Source organism: Colletes gigas, unplaced genomic scaffold, assembly GCF_013123115.1.
Source record: "Colletes gigas isolate AHSC1104 unplaced genomic scaffold, ASM1312311v1 Colletes_gigas_Sc00009, whole genome shotgun sequence".
NCBI classification, from domain to species: Eukaryota; Metazoa; Arthropoda; class Insecta; order Hymenoptera; family Colletidae; genus Colletes; species Colletes gigas.
The window spans coordinates 1452146-1465653 of NW_025106638.1; the positions used below are offsets into that span (position 1 = coordinate 1452146).

At 36.4% G+C, this 13508-nt stretch overlaps 1 protein-coding gene across 1 annotated transcript; it reads right to left on the reverse strand.

Annotated features, from left to right (window-relative positions):
• Window positions 1-517: 517 nt before the first annotated feature.
• On the reverse strand, window positions 518-13156 carry LOC122397347 (probable G-protein coupled receptor No9). The gene is made up of 6 exons (XM_043396472.1): window positions 12998-13156; window positions 12371-12508; window positions 7551-7663; window positions 3826-4159; window positions 2759-3059; window positions 518-693 (listed from the first exon to the last, which is right to left on the reverse strand). The coding sequence occupies exons 1-6, from the start codon at window positions 13151-13153 to the stop codon at window positions 518-520; spliced, it is 1218 nt and encodes a 405-aa protein (XP_043252407.1). The 5' UTR covers window positions 13154-13156.
• Between the last annotated feature and the right edge of the window lie 352 nt (window positions 13157-13508).

Sequence of the window (13508 nt, forward strand, 5' to 3'; positions counted from 1 at the left end):
CATATGTATAGTGTCTCGAAAAATTATACGCTTGAATATTTATGGTCTAATTGGTTTCGTAACGGTGGAAATCTCTAAAATGCTTCGTAATGCACAATTAACGATTAGAGAGCATAGTAATCCACGAGAGAATAGTTAAAGTATGTTTATTGTAAATTTATTTTAAAACCATGTTTTAGACAGAGACGCATTAACAACTGATAACAATTGTTCTCGTGAAATAATAAAATATTAATAGGTGTTAACGAAGATCGTTCGAATAATAAAAGTATTCGTGTTTCGTAAATGCTGTGCCCCGTTCGGCTGTTTCCAATTGTAAAATATGTTTCGTAACGTTCGTTAGAATTCGCGTGGTTTCGAAGTTCGGTGAGTGAGATTGGTGTCTTAATACTAATTAATCAAATTCCTTTTTTTTTTCGCTTTCGACACGCGAGAGTCCGTACTCTTAGGTAAATCACAGTGGCCTACTGGCTCGATCACAACGATCGGAAGGATCCTCGTATTCGTCCTTCGATCTTCACGTGCGCGATGCTTCCTTCTTCCAATTAGCCGGAGTCGGTAATTTCCGATTGCTGCGATCCAAATTAGTTCTGCTCTTGAAGCACTTCCGGCAGGTCAGTCGCCAGAACGCCAGTCTGAAGTCGGCCGAATAAAAAGCGTAGATAAACGGATTTATGGCCGAATTTATCCACCCTGCAATTTACAACCAAAATTGTAATCGTTAAATATTTTCAATTCTTAACATATTCAGTTTTGGTTTTAAATGATCCATGTTCGATTGGAAAGAACTTTGTTAACACGTTTATGGATAGTAAAAATTTTAATGAGCTGCAAAAATGGACAGGTGACTTATTCTTCAACCATCACATTAAAGTACATAATAATTTAAATAAAAAAACACTAGAGATGTTGAATTTATCCACCCTGAAATTACAACCAAAATTATAATTAAATATTTTTAATTTTTAACATATTCATTTTCATTTAACCTACACATATGAGAAGACTGTGAGAAAATGGAGATGTTAAATTTTAGGAACAATTATCATTTTTGGTTTTAAATGATCCACGTTCGATTGGAAAGAACTTTGTTAACACGTTTATGGATAGTAAAAATTTTAATGAGCTGCAAAAATGGACAGGTGACTTATTCTTCAACCATCGCATTAAAGCACAATAATTTCCAAAAATAAAAATTAAAAATGTTAAATTTTAGGAATAACTATTAATTTTTATTTTATCACTTAAGTGGATTATTGGGGCTGCTGCGGTCCTCCGCAAGTTTAAACTAATAATTGTTTAATATATGTCAATTTAATTATTCTTTAAATGCTTTAAAGGAAAGTCGATTTCCATTTACCAATTTGGTAAAAATCAACGTTAAGATCGAGAGTCCACTTAAGGGTTAAACGATCTTTGTTCGATTGGAAAAATTTAAATGAGCTTCAAAAATGGACATTTGAGCCGTTTATTTTGAAAGTGGCCTAACTCCATTTTTCAATTTTTTCCGGTTACCATGGTTACATGTACAACTTCATGTTATTTATCAGTAAAGCATTTCAGGTTGCTTATATTCCGAGCAAATACGATAATTCTTGACACATAAGTTTTCAGAGTTAGTTCAATAATTGAACCGTGTAGTTTGAAAGTGGCCTGACTCCATTTATACTTAAATCGAGATATTTACTATTGATAATGTCGGAAAGCAGTGATGAAGGTAATTTTAATTAATTAGTATTTACAAGTTAACCTCAGTTTTTGGACAATTGCGTTAGTTGAATAACCAGTACGTTTAATTAATATAAAACGTAAAATTTAATATTAAATTTTAGAAATTATTTCATCCTTGGGGAAGAACAGAACAAGACTATTTAGTTCAGATAGTGAAGAAGAAATAGTAACTAATGATTTTAAAAAAAAATCGAAAAAGAAACGAATTATAGAACAATATTCGTCTTCAGGGGATGAAGATACGAATAACAATGGAGAAAAGATTGATGAATCATACATCCAAAAAGTGCGAAAGATTAAACGGAATTCAGGAAAAAGATATTGTACTCAAACCGGAAATATTGTACCTGAAAAAATTTTCGGAAACAAAGATTGCCGTTGTCGGAATGCTTGCACAAAAAATTACGACGAAGAAGATTGAAAGAATATTTTTGAGAAGTTTTGGGGTTTGGGAGATTTTAACAAACAAAATGTATTGCTTTACGAAGCTGTCGAGCGCAAAAATGTGGAACGAAGACGTCCAACAAACGGAAAAGGTTCGCCAAGAAATTGGAGTTTTAAAGATATGTAAAATAAATTCAGTATTGTTTTTTTCAATTTGAAGCATCTTAAATTATGTTGAATGGACTTGGGCACCTTCAAATTTTATAATGAATCTGGTTGTTAATTTTGAATGTGGCCTAACTCCATTCTTGATAAGAAAACGCATATTATTCACTTAATAATTGCCAGTATTTTAATAGGAACTATAAATTTAACACCCTTAGATACACTTAAGCAGTATGACTATTAGTATCCTATACGTATATTTTTAAATACATTGAAACGCAAACCCTTAAATATCTCGATTTGAAGATAAATGGACTTAGGCCACTTTCAAAATAAACGGCTCATTTATTCTGTAACCATTACATGAACACAATTTCAAAAAATAAAAACTGTATAGAACGCACTATAATGTTTCTTGTAAATTCGAATGTATTCGTGTCAGTTTGCGTGGCAATGAAATTGAAACGTTTATTAATACCTAGCCACGTTAACGCTGGCATCAGTACATCCGGTGGATCCATGGGCACGAACGGCGTGGCCAAATAGAGAATGAAGAACGGTAACCAACACGCCACGAATCCACCCACTACCACCGCCAAAGTTCCAGCTGTTTTTGTTTCTTTGGCCGCTCTGTTGATGCAGCTCTGCTGATGACTTCGAACGATCCCTGACTTTTTGCTCGTGGTCGGTGGATCCGTATCGTCGGAAGTCCTCTCGCAGGCCACACTGCCGGCCACGCATTCAGGTTTTCGGACCCTGATGCTCTTTGCCCGTTTGATCTGCGCGAAATTATTGCAAAGTCGATTTTCTCGAAAACAAAGCATCCTACGAACAAATTTTATTTCACATTTTCGACATATTTTTGTCACGCGTTCACCCTGTACATACAGATATTGTTAGTTCTACGGAGACAGGACGAGTACTATTTCAAAAGCTTTTATTATCAAATTGATTGCGTATATATTTTGTAATAATATCATTGCCGTTAGAAATACTACAAAATAACAAGTACTCCAACCATTGGATATTTTTATTTCTATAATTTGAATAAATTTCGAGAATATCCGTGCACAGAGAAAACTGATATCGAACGTGTCGAATGATTAAGAATTTCGTGTTATCGTTGAGAGGTTTATGAAATTTTAAGCGAAACCTTCTACCTAGAGTTTAGGAAAAATGTCCGGTTGGGAAAGAGGATAGAGACTCGCGAGATACGTTTCGATTTACTTCAAAGCGACTGCCTTCAAAAGCGACGCAATTGCTGTAACGTTGTTTCTATTCTTCGCGAGAAGACCGGAATCTTCTTCGGGCAATTCCGTTAATAGATCCATTAGAGTCGTCTGTACGTTCTCTATTGTGTCGATCGCGATGACCGTTCACTTTGGGGTTCATTTTCGGAAATACGACGAAACCGTAAAGTGAGAACAGAAGGAGAAGAACTTTAACGATACTTTCAAGCCAAGAATCGGTGGATCGAGAATCAAATAGGGCAGAATAGTCGAAAATAAGATTATGAAAACGATGTATCGTTTGGAGTATTTATACCAGAACGTTGCGACGCGGTTGGATGTTCTCGTTTCCGGTGGCCTCCAGGTTTCTGTGGCGGCTCGCGATCAGGCACGATATCCTGCCGTAAACGTAAAGCATGACCAGCATCGGTAGGAAAAAGGAACCCATCGCTGAGAATATCACGTATGAGGAATCCATGTTGTACGAGCATTTTTTACTGTCGCGATTCGTCGCGCTCGGAAAGCAGCCCAGCAATGGCGGACTGGTTATGGCGCCCGCGAGAATCCATACCACGACGATCATCAAGCCAGCCAGTCTTTTGCTTCGACGTCGTCGGCTGTATATCAACGGCTGAGTTATGGCTAGATACCTGAAATAAAAATCAAACTCAACGATCGTACGGATTATTAAAATCTGTTAAAAGCAACGAAAGCTTAACTTAACTTATCACTTTGACTGTCTAGTGACCCATCAGAGGATCACAAGGTAAAGGGATCTTATAATACGTGAATCTCTGGTAATTGATCGACAAAATCGAAACTGTTATTAATTTCTGACAGAAACTTTAATATTTTCAAAATAAAAATCAAACTCAACGATCGTACGGATTATTAAAATCTGTTAAAAGAATCGCAAGCTTAACTTAACCTATCACTTTGACTGTCTAATGACCCATCAGAGGATCACAAGGTAAAGGGATCTTATAATACGTGAATCTCTGGTAATTGATCGACAAAATCGAAACTGTTATTAATTTCTGACAGAAACTTTAATATTTTCAAAATAAAAATCAAACTCAACGATCGTACGGATTATTAAAATCTGTTAAAAGAATCGCAAGCTTAACTTAACCTATCACTTTGACTGTCTAATGACCCATCAGAGGATCACAAGGTAAAGGGATCTTATAATACGTGAATCTCTGGTAATTGATCGACAAAATCGAAACTGTTATTAATTTCTGACAGAAACTTTAATATTTTCAAAATAAAAATCAAACTCAACGATCTTACGGATCATTAAAATCTGTTAAAAGAATCGTAAGCTTAACTTAACCCATCACTTTGACTGTCTAGTGACCCATCAGAGGATCACAGGGTAAAGAAATCTTATAATACATAAATCTCTGATAATTGATCGACAAAATTGAAACTGTTATTAACTTCTGATAGAAACTTTAATATTCTTAGGTATTAAATCAGAAAGTTCCGAAGTTACGAGGAGATTGTCTTTATAAGAAACGTAATTTAGAACATAATTGCGACACGGAAGAATTGGTAGGCGGTGACAAAGCTGGAGGGTTTCGGGACGTAATAGCGAGCTTTCCAATAATAATATAATTACTATGAAATTAACTTCACGGAGAACGGAAAATTAATGCAGGGTTGGACGAATAATCGATTTGTTGATTGCGTTTTCTGAAGAGTTGGGCCTCAAACTTGTGCTATTACAATTTAATAGCAACGATCGATGGTTTAAAAAGAACGTGTAGCCCATTGAAGGAAATACTCTATAAAAATAATACAAAAACTATGAAACATTTTATTTCGTTAATTTCGCGTGGACAGAATCTGGAGGAGAAATTAAAGCAGTCGACTTGAAAATTGACATTGAAATTTTGACAGTAAAACAATTACGAGCACAAAATTGCTGTTTTCTTGGGCGTCGAAGACGGAGCTAGACACTTGCTAGCGATTATAATGACTTTAGATATCAAAATTGGTTCAATCGCTGCAAAACACGACGAGGAGGATGCCCACCGCATGATCCGCCGCTGACTCGAAAGGGCGATCGTTGACACACGAGGATAGATCATTACGAAAACAAGGGTGGATTGTTAACGTGGACGCAACATTTGCCGTGGAAGGTTAATTATACATTTCCTGGGGCGTATTGGTTATGATAACTAAGCAAACTCCATTGTTATTCATTTAATAATCGATCAACATTAAACGCATTTCCGTTAAAGTCGATTTATCCAAACTGGTGAACCGTTCGTCCCCTCGTCTCGTTTGAATTGTACGAGAATCGTTCGATAAGTCCTTAGAAAATGTTTTTAGTAAGCATCATGACTCATTAGACAGCTGTCAAAGTCTCAGATATACCCACCACATGGTATCATTTTTATTGTCGATCGAAGCAAGAAACTTCCTCTTGCATCAAGACAATGCACATGACTCATTAGACAGCTATAAAATTCTCAGTTATATCCACCATACGATTTCATTTTTGGTGTCCATTGGAGCAAGAAACTTTTGCTTATTTAGAAAAATGGAAAAAAGTGAGTTTCGAGCGGTGATTAAACACCGAAAGAGATCAAAGCTGAGTTGGACGAAGTTCATGGCACATTTGTACCTGTGTTTGTAACTATTTACAATTGGGCAAATGAGTTTAAACGTGGTTGTACATCCAAAAATAATGAACGTCGTTCGGGACGTCCAGTGGAAGTAACTACCCCCGAAATGATTGACAAAATCCACGATATGGTTTCGAGTGATCGACGAACCAAAGTGCGTGAAATAGTCGAGGCCACAGGCATATCGCAAGGTACAGTGTTTTCAATTTTGCACGGAAAATTGGGTATGAAAGAAATCTCGGAAAGATGGCTGCCGCGTTTGCTCTCAGTATGGTCGACTCTGAGGCTGTTTTGGCGCTTTTTCGCCGCAATCCTGACAGGTTTCTGCGTCGATAAATAACTGTGGACGAAATGTGGATACACTACTACTCTACAGAGACCAAGGAACAGTCAAAACAGTGGGTTTTTGAAGACGAAAACGGGCTCCGAAGAAGGCGAAGACGATGAAATCGGCCGACAAGGTGATGGCCACAGTTTTTTGGGATGCATGCGGAATCATCTACACAGATTACTTGGAATAAGGAAAATAAATAAGTGGAGAGTATTATGCGTGGTTATTGCACCGGTTGAGCGAAGAAATCAAGGAAAAACGTCCTAATTTGAAAACGAAAAAGATCCTCTTCCATCAAGACAACGCACGGGTGCAGACCTGTGCAGTTTCGATGGCCAAAATCATGCAATTAAAGTTCGAATTATTCCAACATCCACCGTATTCACCGGATTTGGCCCCCAGTGACTTTTTTTTATTTCCAGATTTTTAAGAATGACTCGGTGAACAATGGTTCATGTCGAACGAGGAGGTCACCGCCTAAACAGATGCCTATTTCGAAGACCTTCCGAAATCTTACTTTTTTAGATGACTTAACGAAGTTGGAGAAACGCTTGGAAAAGTGTATAGAGCTAAAAGGAGATTATGTTGAAGAATAACAAAAAAATCTACCTAAAATAATTTGTTTTTCTATTTTTTTCTAAGGACTTATTGAACGACCCTCGTAAATACCGTTGAGTCTTCTAATACTTTCCGATGTCGTTATTTTTTTATTTAGAAACACGTTGCAACCAAAATGGCGAAACGTAAGAATCCATGGAGACGTTCGTTTGAGAACTTCTAATTTTCGGGTTACGTGACGACCGTTCGTCCGGTTAACCACAGATCGATACAAAACGCGGGGACAGGAAAAAGAGGGAACGTGTTCGGCGAGTTAATTTGCGGGAGAAACGACGTTCCGGCTGTCCCGGTTAATTCCCCGTAAACTTTCCAGCAATCTCTCGTCGTCAAAATTCTCGCCGACGAAACGGGAAACTCGCACCGGGGGACAGTTAGGTTGCCCGATGGGGTAGTTTATTTAAAACCTATCTCGTTCCGTTTACGTGCCGCGATTCGAAAACGGGCGACACTACTTACCTGTCTATGGATATAGCGCATAATGAGAGAATGCTGGCAGTACAGAGGAGGATGTCGAGGGAAACCCAGGAGACGCAGAGCACTTCGCCTAATTCCCAAGTACCACCTGTGAGCTTTGTCAAATTCGTTTCATTAGACATCCTACTTGGCGTAGACAGGGTGCCTCTTAAAATTGCGAAAAATCTAGCAAAAGAAAACAAACTGGCGCGCGTCCCTCAGTTATTTCCAGCGGGGGTTCAAATCTTTTTATTTCGAAATCATATTCTACTGGACCCACCGTGGCCCTCGTAAGTTTTAATACTTTTCTACGGAAAATAATTGTGGATAAAAGTACATCTGAGCCACGAAAGTATGGTTTCGAATTATCAGAACCGGGCAGTCAGATTGAGCCTTTTTGTAAGGGCTTACTAAAAAAATAAACGGTTAGGTATAAATAATTTCCTTTCTACACGATGTTTTGGTAGCTTAAAATATTTTTATTGCAAAATCTTGTCAAACGAATAGAAATTATTTCTATTTTGCAGCGATTTCTCTTCCCCAAATGAAGCGCATCGAATGTACCAAATCCCTGCTTTGCACTGAACCTATTTAAATATTAACGAACATCAAAATTATGAAACCAACGCATTAAATACGGGAAATAGAGATTTTAATGTAAAAAACTTGTCCTATAAATTGTTTCCTGGAAACTAAAACTTTTTGCAGGTTCATACCGACGCTCGGTACACGAAGGAACATTTTCTACGTGTGCAAAAGAAATTTCATGTTTATCTGGACCTCTGTTTTTTTGCAATTACTGCAAAATGAAACGAAAACAAGATTTCGAGAAAAACGCATTTAACTTCCAGCAGGAATTGATACGATGTTTCTATTCATTCGTTTCTGTTTGGATCTATCCATTTGGGATTCGTTTAAGCGCCGTTCATTCTTTTCCTCCTGTATTGCCTCCGCGCGCTGTTCAATTGCAATACCCAAATTTTGCAAAAATTGTAATAATGATTTTTGACTTTTTAAAATTCTGTTATGGCTCTTTCCGTGTTGAAACAGACTACTAACGCGTATTGAAATTACTAAAATTTGAATTACGTGCAGTTTCGAAATTCTTAGTATTTTCTCCATTATTGAGCCATCGTTGGAAGCGGTAAACCATCCCCTTTGAAATGGTTTTTGGTTTTTGTCGATCCGACTTTCCGTTTTCGAGATATCGTAATTTATGTAAAGGATTCCAAGAATTTACCACGCACTGTTTACTATCTACGCGCGCGCGGTCATTCACCTCGCGTCATTGAAACGTAAACAAACTTCGAAGCCTCGTATCTCCGTGACTAGCCACCGCATCGACTTGAAACTAAAATCGCTATATCTCCGGAACTAGTTGAGTTATCGTCTCGTTCGAACGCCCATTTTAAAGGGGATTTCATCCTCTATGAATATATTACCTATTATAATTTATACCATCTTCTATATTTATTTGCACGCTACATACCCAAATAAGTATCAGCAATTCCTATTGATCGTACGACTAGTGTACGATAAAACGGGATCATAAATCGTTTATTCAATTGAAAATGAATTTACGTTCGTATACAGGGTGTTTGCATAATTACTATGCCATTTGTTCGTAAATAATTGTTCTCCCCGGAAGTAACCACGGTGAAACGAAATTCGTTTTCAAGGGCGTTTTATCTCCTATCCGATGAAAATTACAAAATTTAGTAAGTTGTTTAGTAAAATGTAGTTTGTACATTTTCTGTACCTAAGTTAAAGTACTACTGCACATTCAGAGTGAAAGTATTGAATATTTTCGTACAGGTTCTTGGAATTCATGCTTTAACACTAGATTTACTACGTAAATATTAGTTTTTAACAACTTATGTTGAATTTGATCGATGCAATGGCACGAATACATATTCTAATTAAAAGAAAAATCGTATTGTAAGGTAATCGTCAACGTGAAAGGTATCAGTAAATATACGCGCGATCAATGCCCGTGAATCTAGTGTTAAGAGAAACTATGCGACATAAAAGGGGATATCTTACGAACAAATTTAAAAAACACCACTTTCTGTGCGTATAATGCGAAAATTAGAAGTACGCGCAGGTTTGGTGTTAAACGAAAGGTGAAATGCCACCCCTTTAACAGAGATTTCTAAGCCGTTACAAAATTGCCCGCTTGCGTCAGAATTTTCGAGAGCGTACGATTCGATAACCGTACTGGTTGAAATAATGCATCCAAGCGTGGAGGATAATAATTACAAGAGATACACTGTGAACGACAGGCTGCGAAAGGCGATTACGGGAACGCTTCAATGCTGGACCCCAGTGTAGGTGATTGTACGGCGCATATTATTCGCATAAACGCAGAGCCGTGCACGGAAATCGTTAAAGCTAACTGAGGGACACGTAATTCATTTACCCGAAACTTTCGCTACGAAATAAAATTATATTCGAATTTATTTACACGGTAAGAAATCATCACTTAAATATTCTAACGGTGCAAGAAAATGTATAGTTTTTTAAATAGTTTTTGCTGACCATTTTTAATTATATTGCAACCGGGTCTTTTCCACTGTGCAATTATTATTCGTACACGTTGCAATTTTCAATTTTCAGTTAATATACGTTTCGCGGGAAATTTCTACGAGGAATAGAGTTTGTTCTTGTTAAACAAAAGTTCTAGTTTCTCGTTTTAAAAATTCAAATACAATCACTTTTTATCGATGGAATTCTCTGTTCTAATACTAACCAATTTGATTATTTCGGCGTTGGAATCCGAAACTTGGCAAAAAGGTGGCAAATGGTATCAGAAAGTATTGGAATATTTAAGAAATTGGAAATATTTTAAATAAATTTGAAGTGATTAAATTGAAGTGGTTAAATTTGTGCACAAGCGAAACAGAAAATTAATGTAACGTATTGATGATTAAATTGCAAAAAAAAAAAAAAAAACAAAATTTTAAGCAGAGAAAAATTCTTAAGCATCCTCGCTATCGTAGCTTAAATCATATATTTGGATTTGTAATCCCCATAAGTAACGGATAGTAATAAATTCAATTGGGGGTTAAGAGAGATTACGAATCGTCCCCGTAGGACTCAGTTGCAGAATCGCGACGTATCTGGGAGCATTCATTATGCCCCGACTCAGCTTTAATCTATATGCAAAATTGCTCTTCGTCGTCGAAGAAGAACCGAGGGATCAATGATGGTAATTGTCACGTGACGATTCGTCGTACGCGGAACAAATGTCAGATGCATCGAGAAAACAAATAGAAATTCACCGATTTTCGGTGTAAAGTATTCGGGTCGATGTAGTGTAAATTTCTATTATTAGGTATATATGTACGAATTCATTGTTTTCGATAATTACAGAACGTTTCACTTGCTCATTTTACAAAGCACGAAGTTTTTGAAAGTATCGTCTCGCGTGGCAATGTGAACCATAAATAAGTGAACGTATAGAACGCGGATATTAGAGGAAACCTCCCCTAGGCAACGTCCAGACGCACAAAGAGCAGATACCCCTCCGCGGATTAGCTAAACTCGCCTAAATTCGCTTGTGTTTTGTCAACGACCAGCGTATCGTATTTTATCCACGCGACGAATTTGACTTCGGAACGGACGTTCCCAAGCGGATTAACTGAACGTTTCTTACGATGTCCAACCAAAATTCGTATTCCAATAAAATTTTTCAAATAAATTGTAAAAAAAAGAACGTTATTCAAAAATAAATAAACCTTGTAAATTCGATCGCAGAAGACATTATAGTTTCGTTGCAAAAAATTCTCAAAGAAAGTTAAAAAAAAAAAACACGTTTCATGCTAGAAAACACTCGTAACTGTTTTAATTAAAATAAAATTTTTAAAAATGATTGCCTTTTTTAGATGCATCGATGTATAAAATTGCATCCAGTTTGCACACCGTTCCATTTAATTTTGCCGTATTTTTTTTAAAATATAACCTTTCCTGGTTGTAGGGGACACCCTGTATACAATTTTCATTTCGATATAGATTGAGTCGCAAATAATCTATTGGTTAAAATACTTCGTATAATAAACCATTAATTCGTTTACTATCAGATCTTAATATTTGTATTATTTTGCTGAATTGGTTAAAACTTAAAATTGGTAAAAACAGAAAATACTCAAAATGAATATAGTTTTCAAGGGGAAAAGGACTTTGACTATATTATTACAGCAATACACATTGCGGAGCATAATTATATCACCACTAAAATTTTCGAGAGTTTCGGAGTAGTAATTGAATCAGGCTAAAATGAAATTATAGTAACGAGAAAAGGGCGAACATAACGTTTATTCAAGACAAGATATGACAATTTACAGGTGCACGCCTATAAGATTAATTATAACGTAATAACAATATTAAATTATAATCATACGATTTAGTTATAATTTGAATGAATAGAATTTCTGAAAACCTTCTTCGAATTTTTGTTTTAATTTAGCTGATTTTTATTATGTTTCTCTGTAAAAAAAACGGTCTTTATGTACTTTTACCTGAATGGTGGATACAGGATCTTAAAAATGTCAGTGATGCTATAGTTATGCTATGCAGTGTACACATCGCTTGATAATGAATTTTAGTTTGAAATTGTTTGTCCTTCGAGCAACAGACTCAAATGAAATATCGTGACACTTATCTTGCAAATCGAATCGTTGGCTTTCCATGGAGCTTTAATAAGCAATTCTCGAACTTGTTCATCCGCGATTGTAAGTAATGGACAGATATCGGCCAGTTCACGGTGTTTCGTGCGTGAAACTTTCTATATTTCCGGTCGTTCTGACATAACGTCGTTTATATACCTGTAATAGTACTGCCGGTGGCATCACGGCCAAGCCGACCAATAAATCCGCGGCGGCCAAGCTGGATACGAAACAATTAGTAACGGACCTTAGGCGTCTAGTTGTCACCACAGCGGCAATTACCAAAGTATTGCCTACCTGTGTTGAAACAAAAAATATTGCAATTATCGTGTTACACATCGAACTGTAATAAAAAAAACAATTCATTCTTCAACATACATTTGAAAAGTTTTACTCGAGAAAAGGTCGCCAATCGACGATAACAATATCAACAATTTATCTCCAAGCAATTTTGAAAATTATATATTTATTAACCAATTCAGTCTCGCTGGACGTATTAAAATTATCGAGAAGCGTTACAAAAATCATAAATATGAGTAGATCTGTAATTTATTGCCCTCAAAAGAATCATTTGTAAATAAATATTTTTTACTTTGAAATATTGGAAAAGCTTGCCGACAATATTTAAAGATTTCCTTTTAAAGGTGTTGTTGCGTTTTTTTTATCTAACGCCGTCGAAGAGCCGTTCGATGTACAAAATGGTGGTGAAATCTCTTAGAAGGCTTTGAAATTGCAGCGGTAACAACCGTAAACACGCGGTCGTCCGAGGGTGAAATTGTGGCTTACTATTGTGACGATGATCAACATAGTGAACAGTCCGGCCAGAAAGAGATCCGTCCAATTCGGTAGGTAATATTCCATCTGCGTGTCTTGGTCGTCCGTCGATAACGTACGATTCCATTGATAAACGTCCCCATAATAATTGGCCGTTTGGTTCGCCATGGCGCTTACCCCCGGTCCATTGAAGATGATTTCTGCTCACCAGTTTGCGCATTTCCGAACGTCATACGGCTCCCTGTTAAACAAATTATCACCCATAATTTCTACTTGACGCGTTTCGATAGGACAGCATCATTTACAATCGTTAATCAGACTTTTTTAAAACTCTTCAGATTTGCATTCGTAATTCGTTTAAAAAATATATTTGAAACAATGAAACAATGAAAATTATGTGCTAAACATACAAAATATATTTTATTATTCATATTTTTGTGAATGAAAGTAATCCACTGATTGAATTTATGAAAAGAAACCATGAATAATACTGGTATTAAATTTTTTCTTAATTTCATAAAGA

What these genes read in the sequence shown, in the direction of transcription:
- LOC122397347 (XM_043396472.1), bottom strand. Translation starts at nt 13,153, where the DNA reads ATGGCGAACCAAACGGCCAATTATTATGGGGACGTTTATCAATGGAAT. An exon ending in CACCGGCAGTACTATTACAG is followed by an intron (nt 7,664 to 12,370) that starts GTATATAAACGA and finishes AATTTGACAAAG; the next exon opens with CTCACAGGTGGTACTTGGGA. An exon ending in AACCGCGTCGCAACGTTCTG is followed by an intron (nt 3,060 to 3,825) that starts GTATAAATACTC and finishes AATTTCGCGCAG; the next exon opens with ATCAAACGGGCAAAGAGCAT.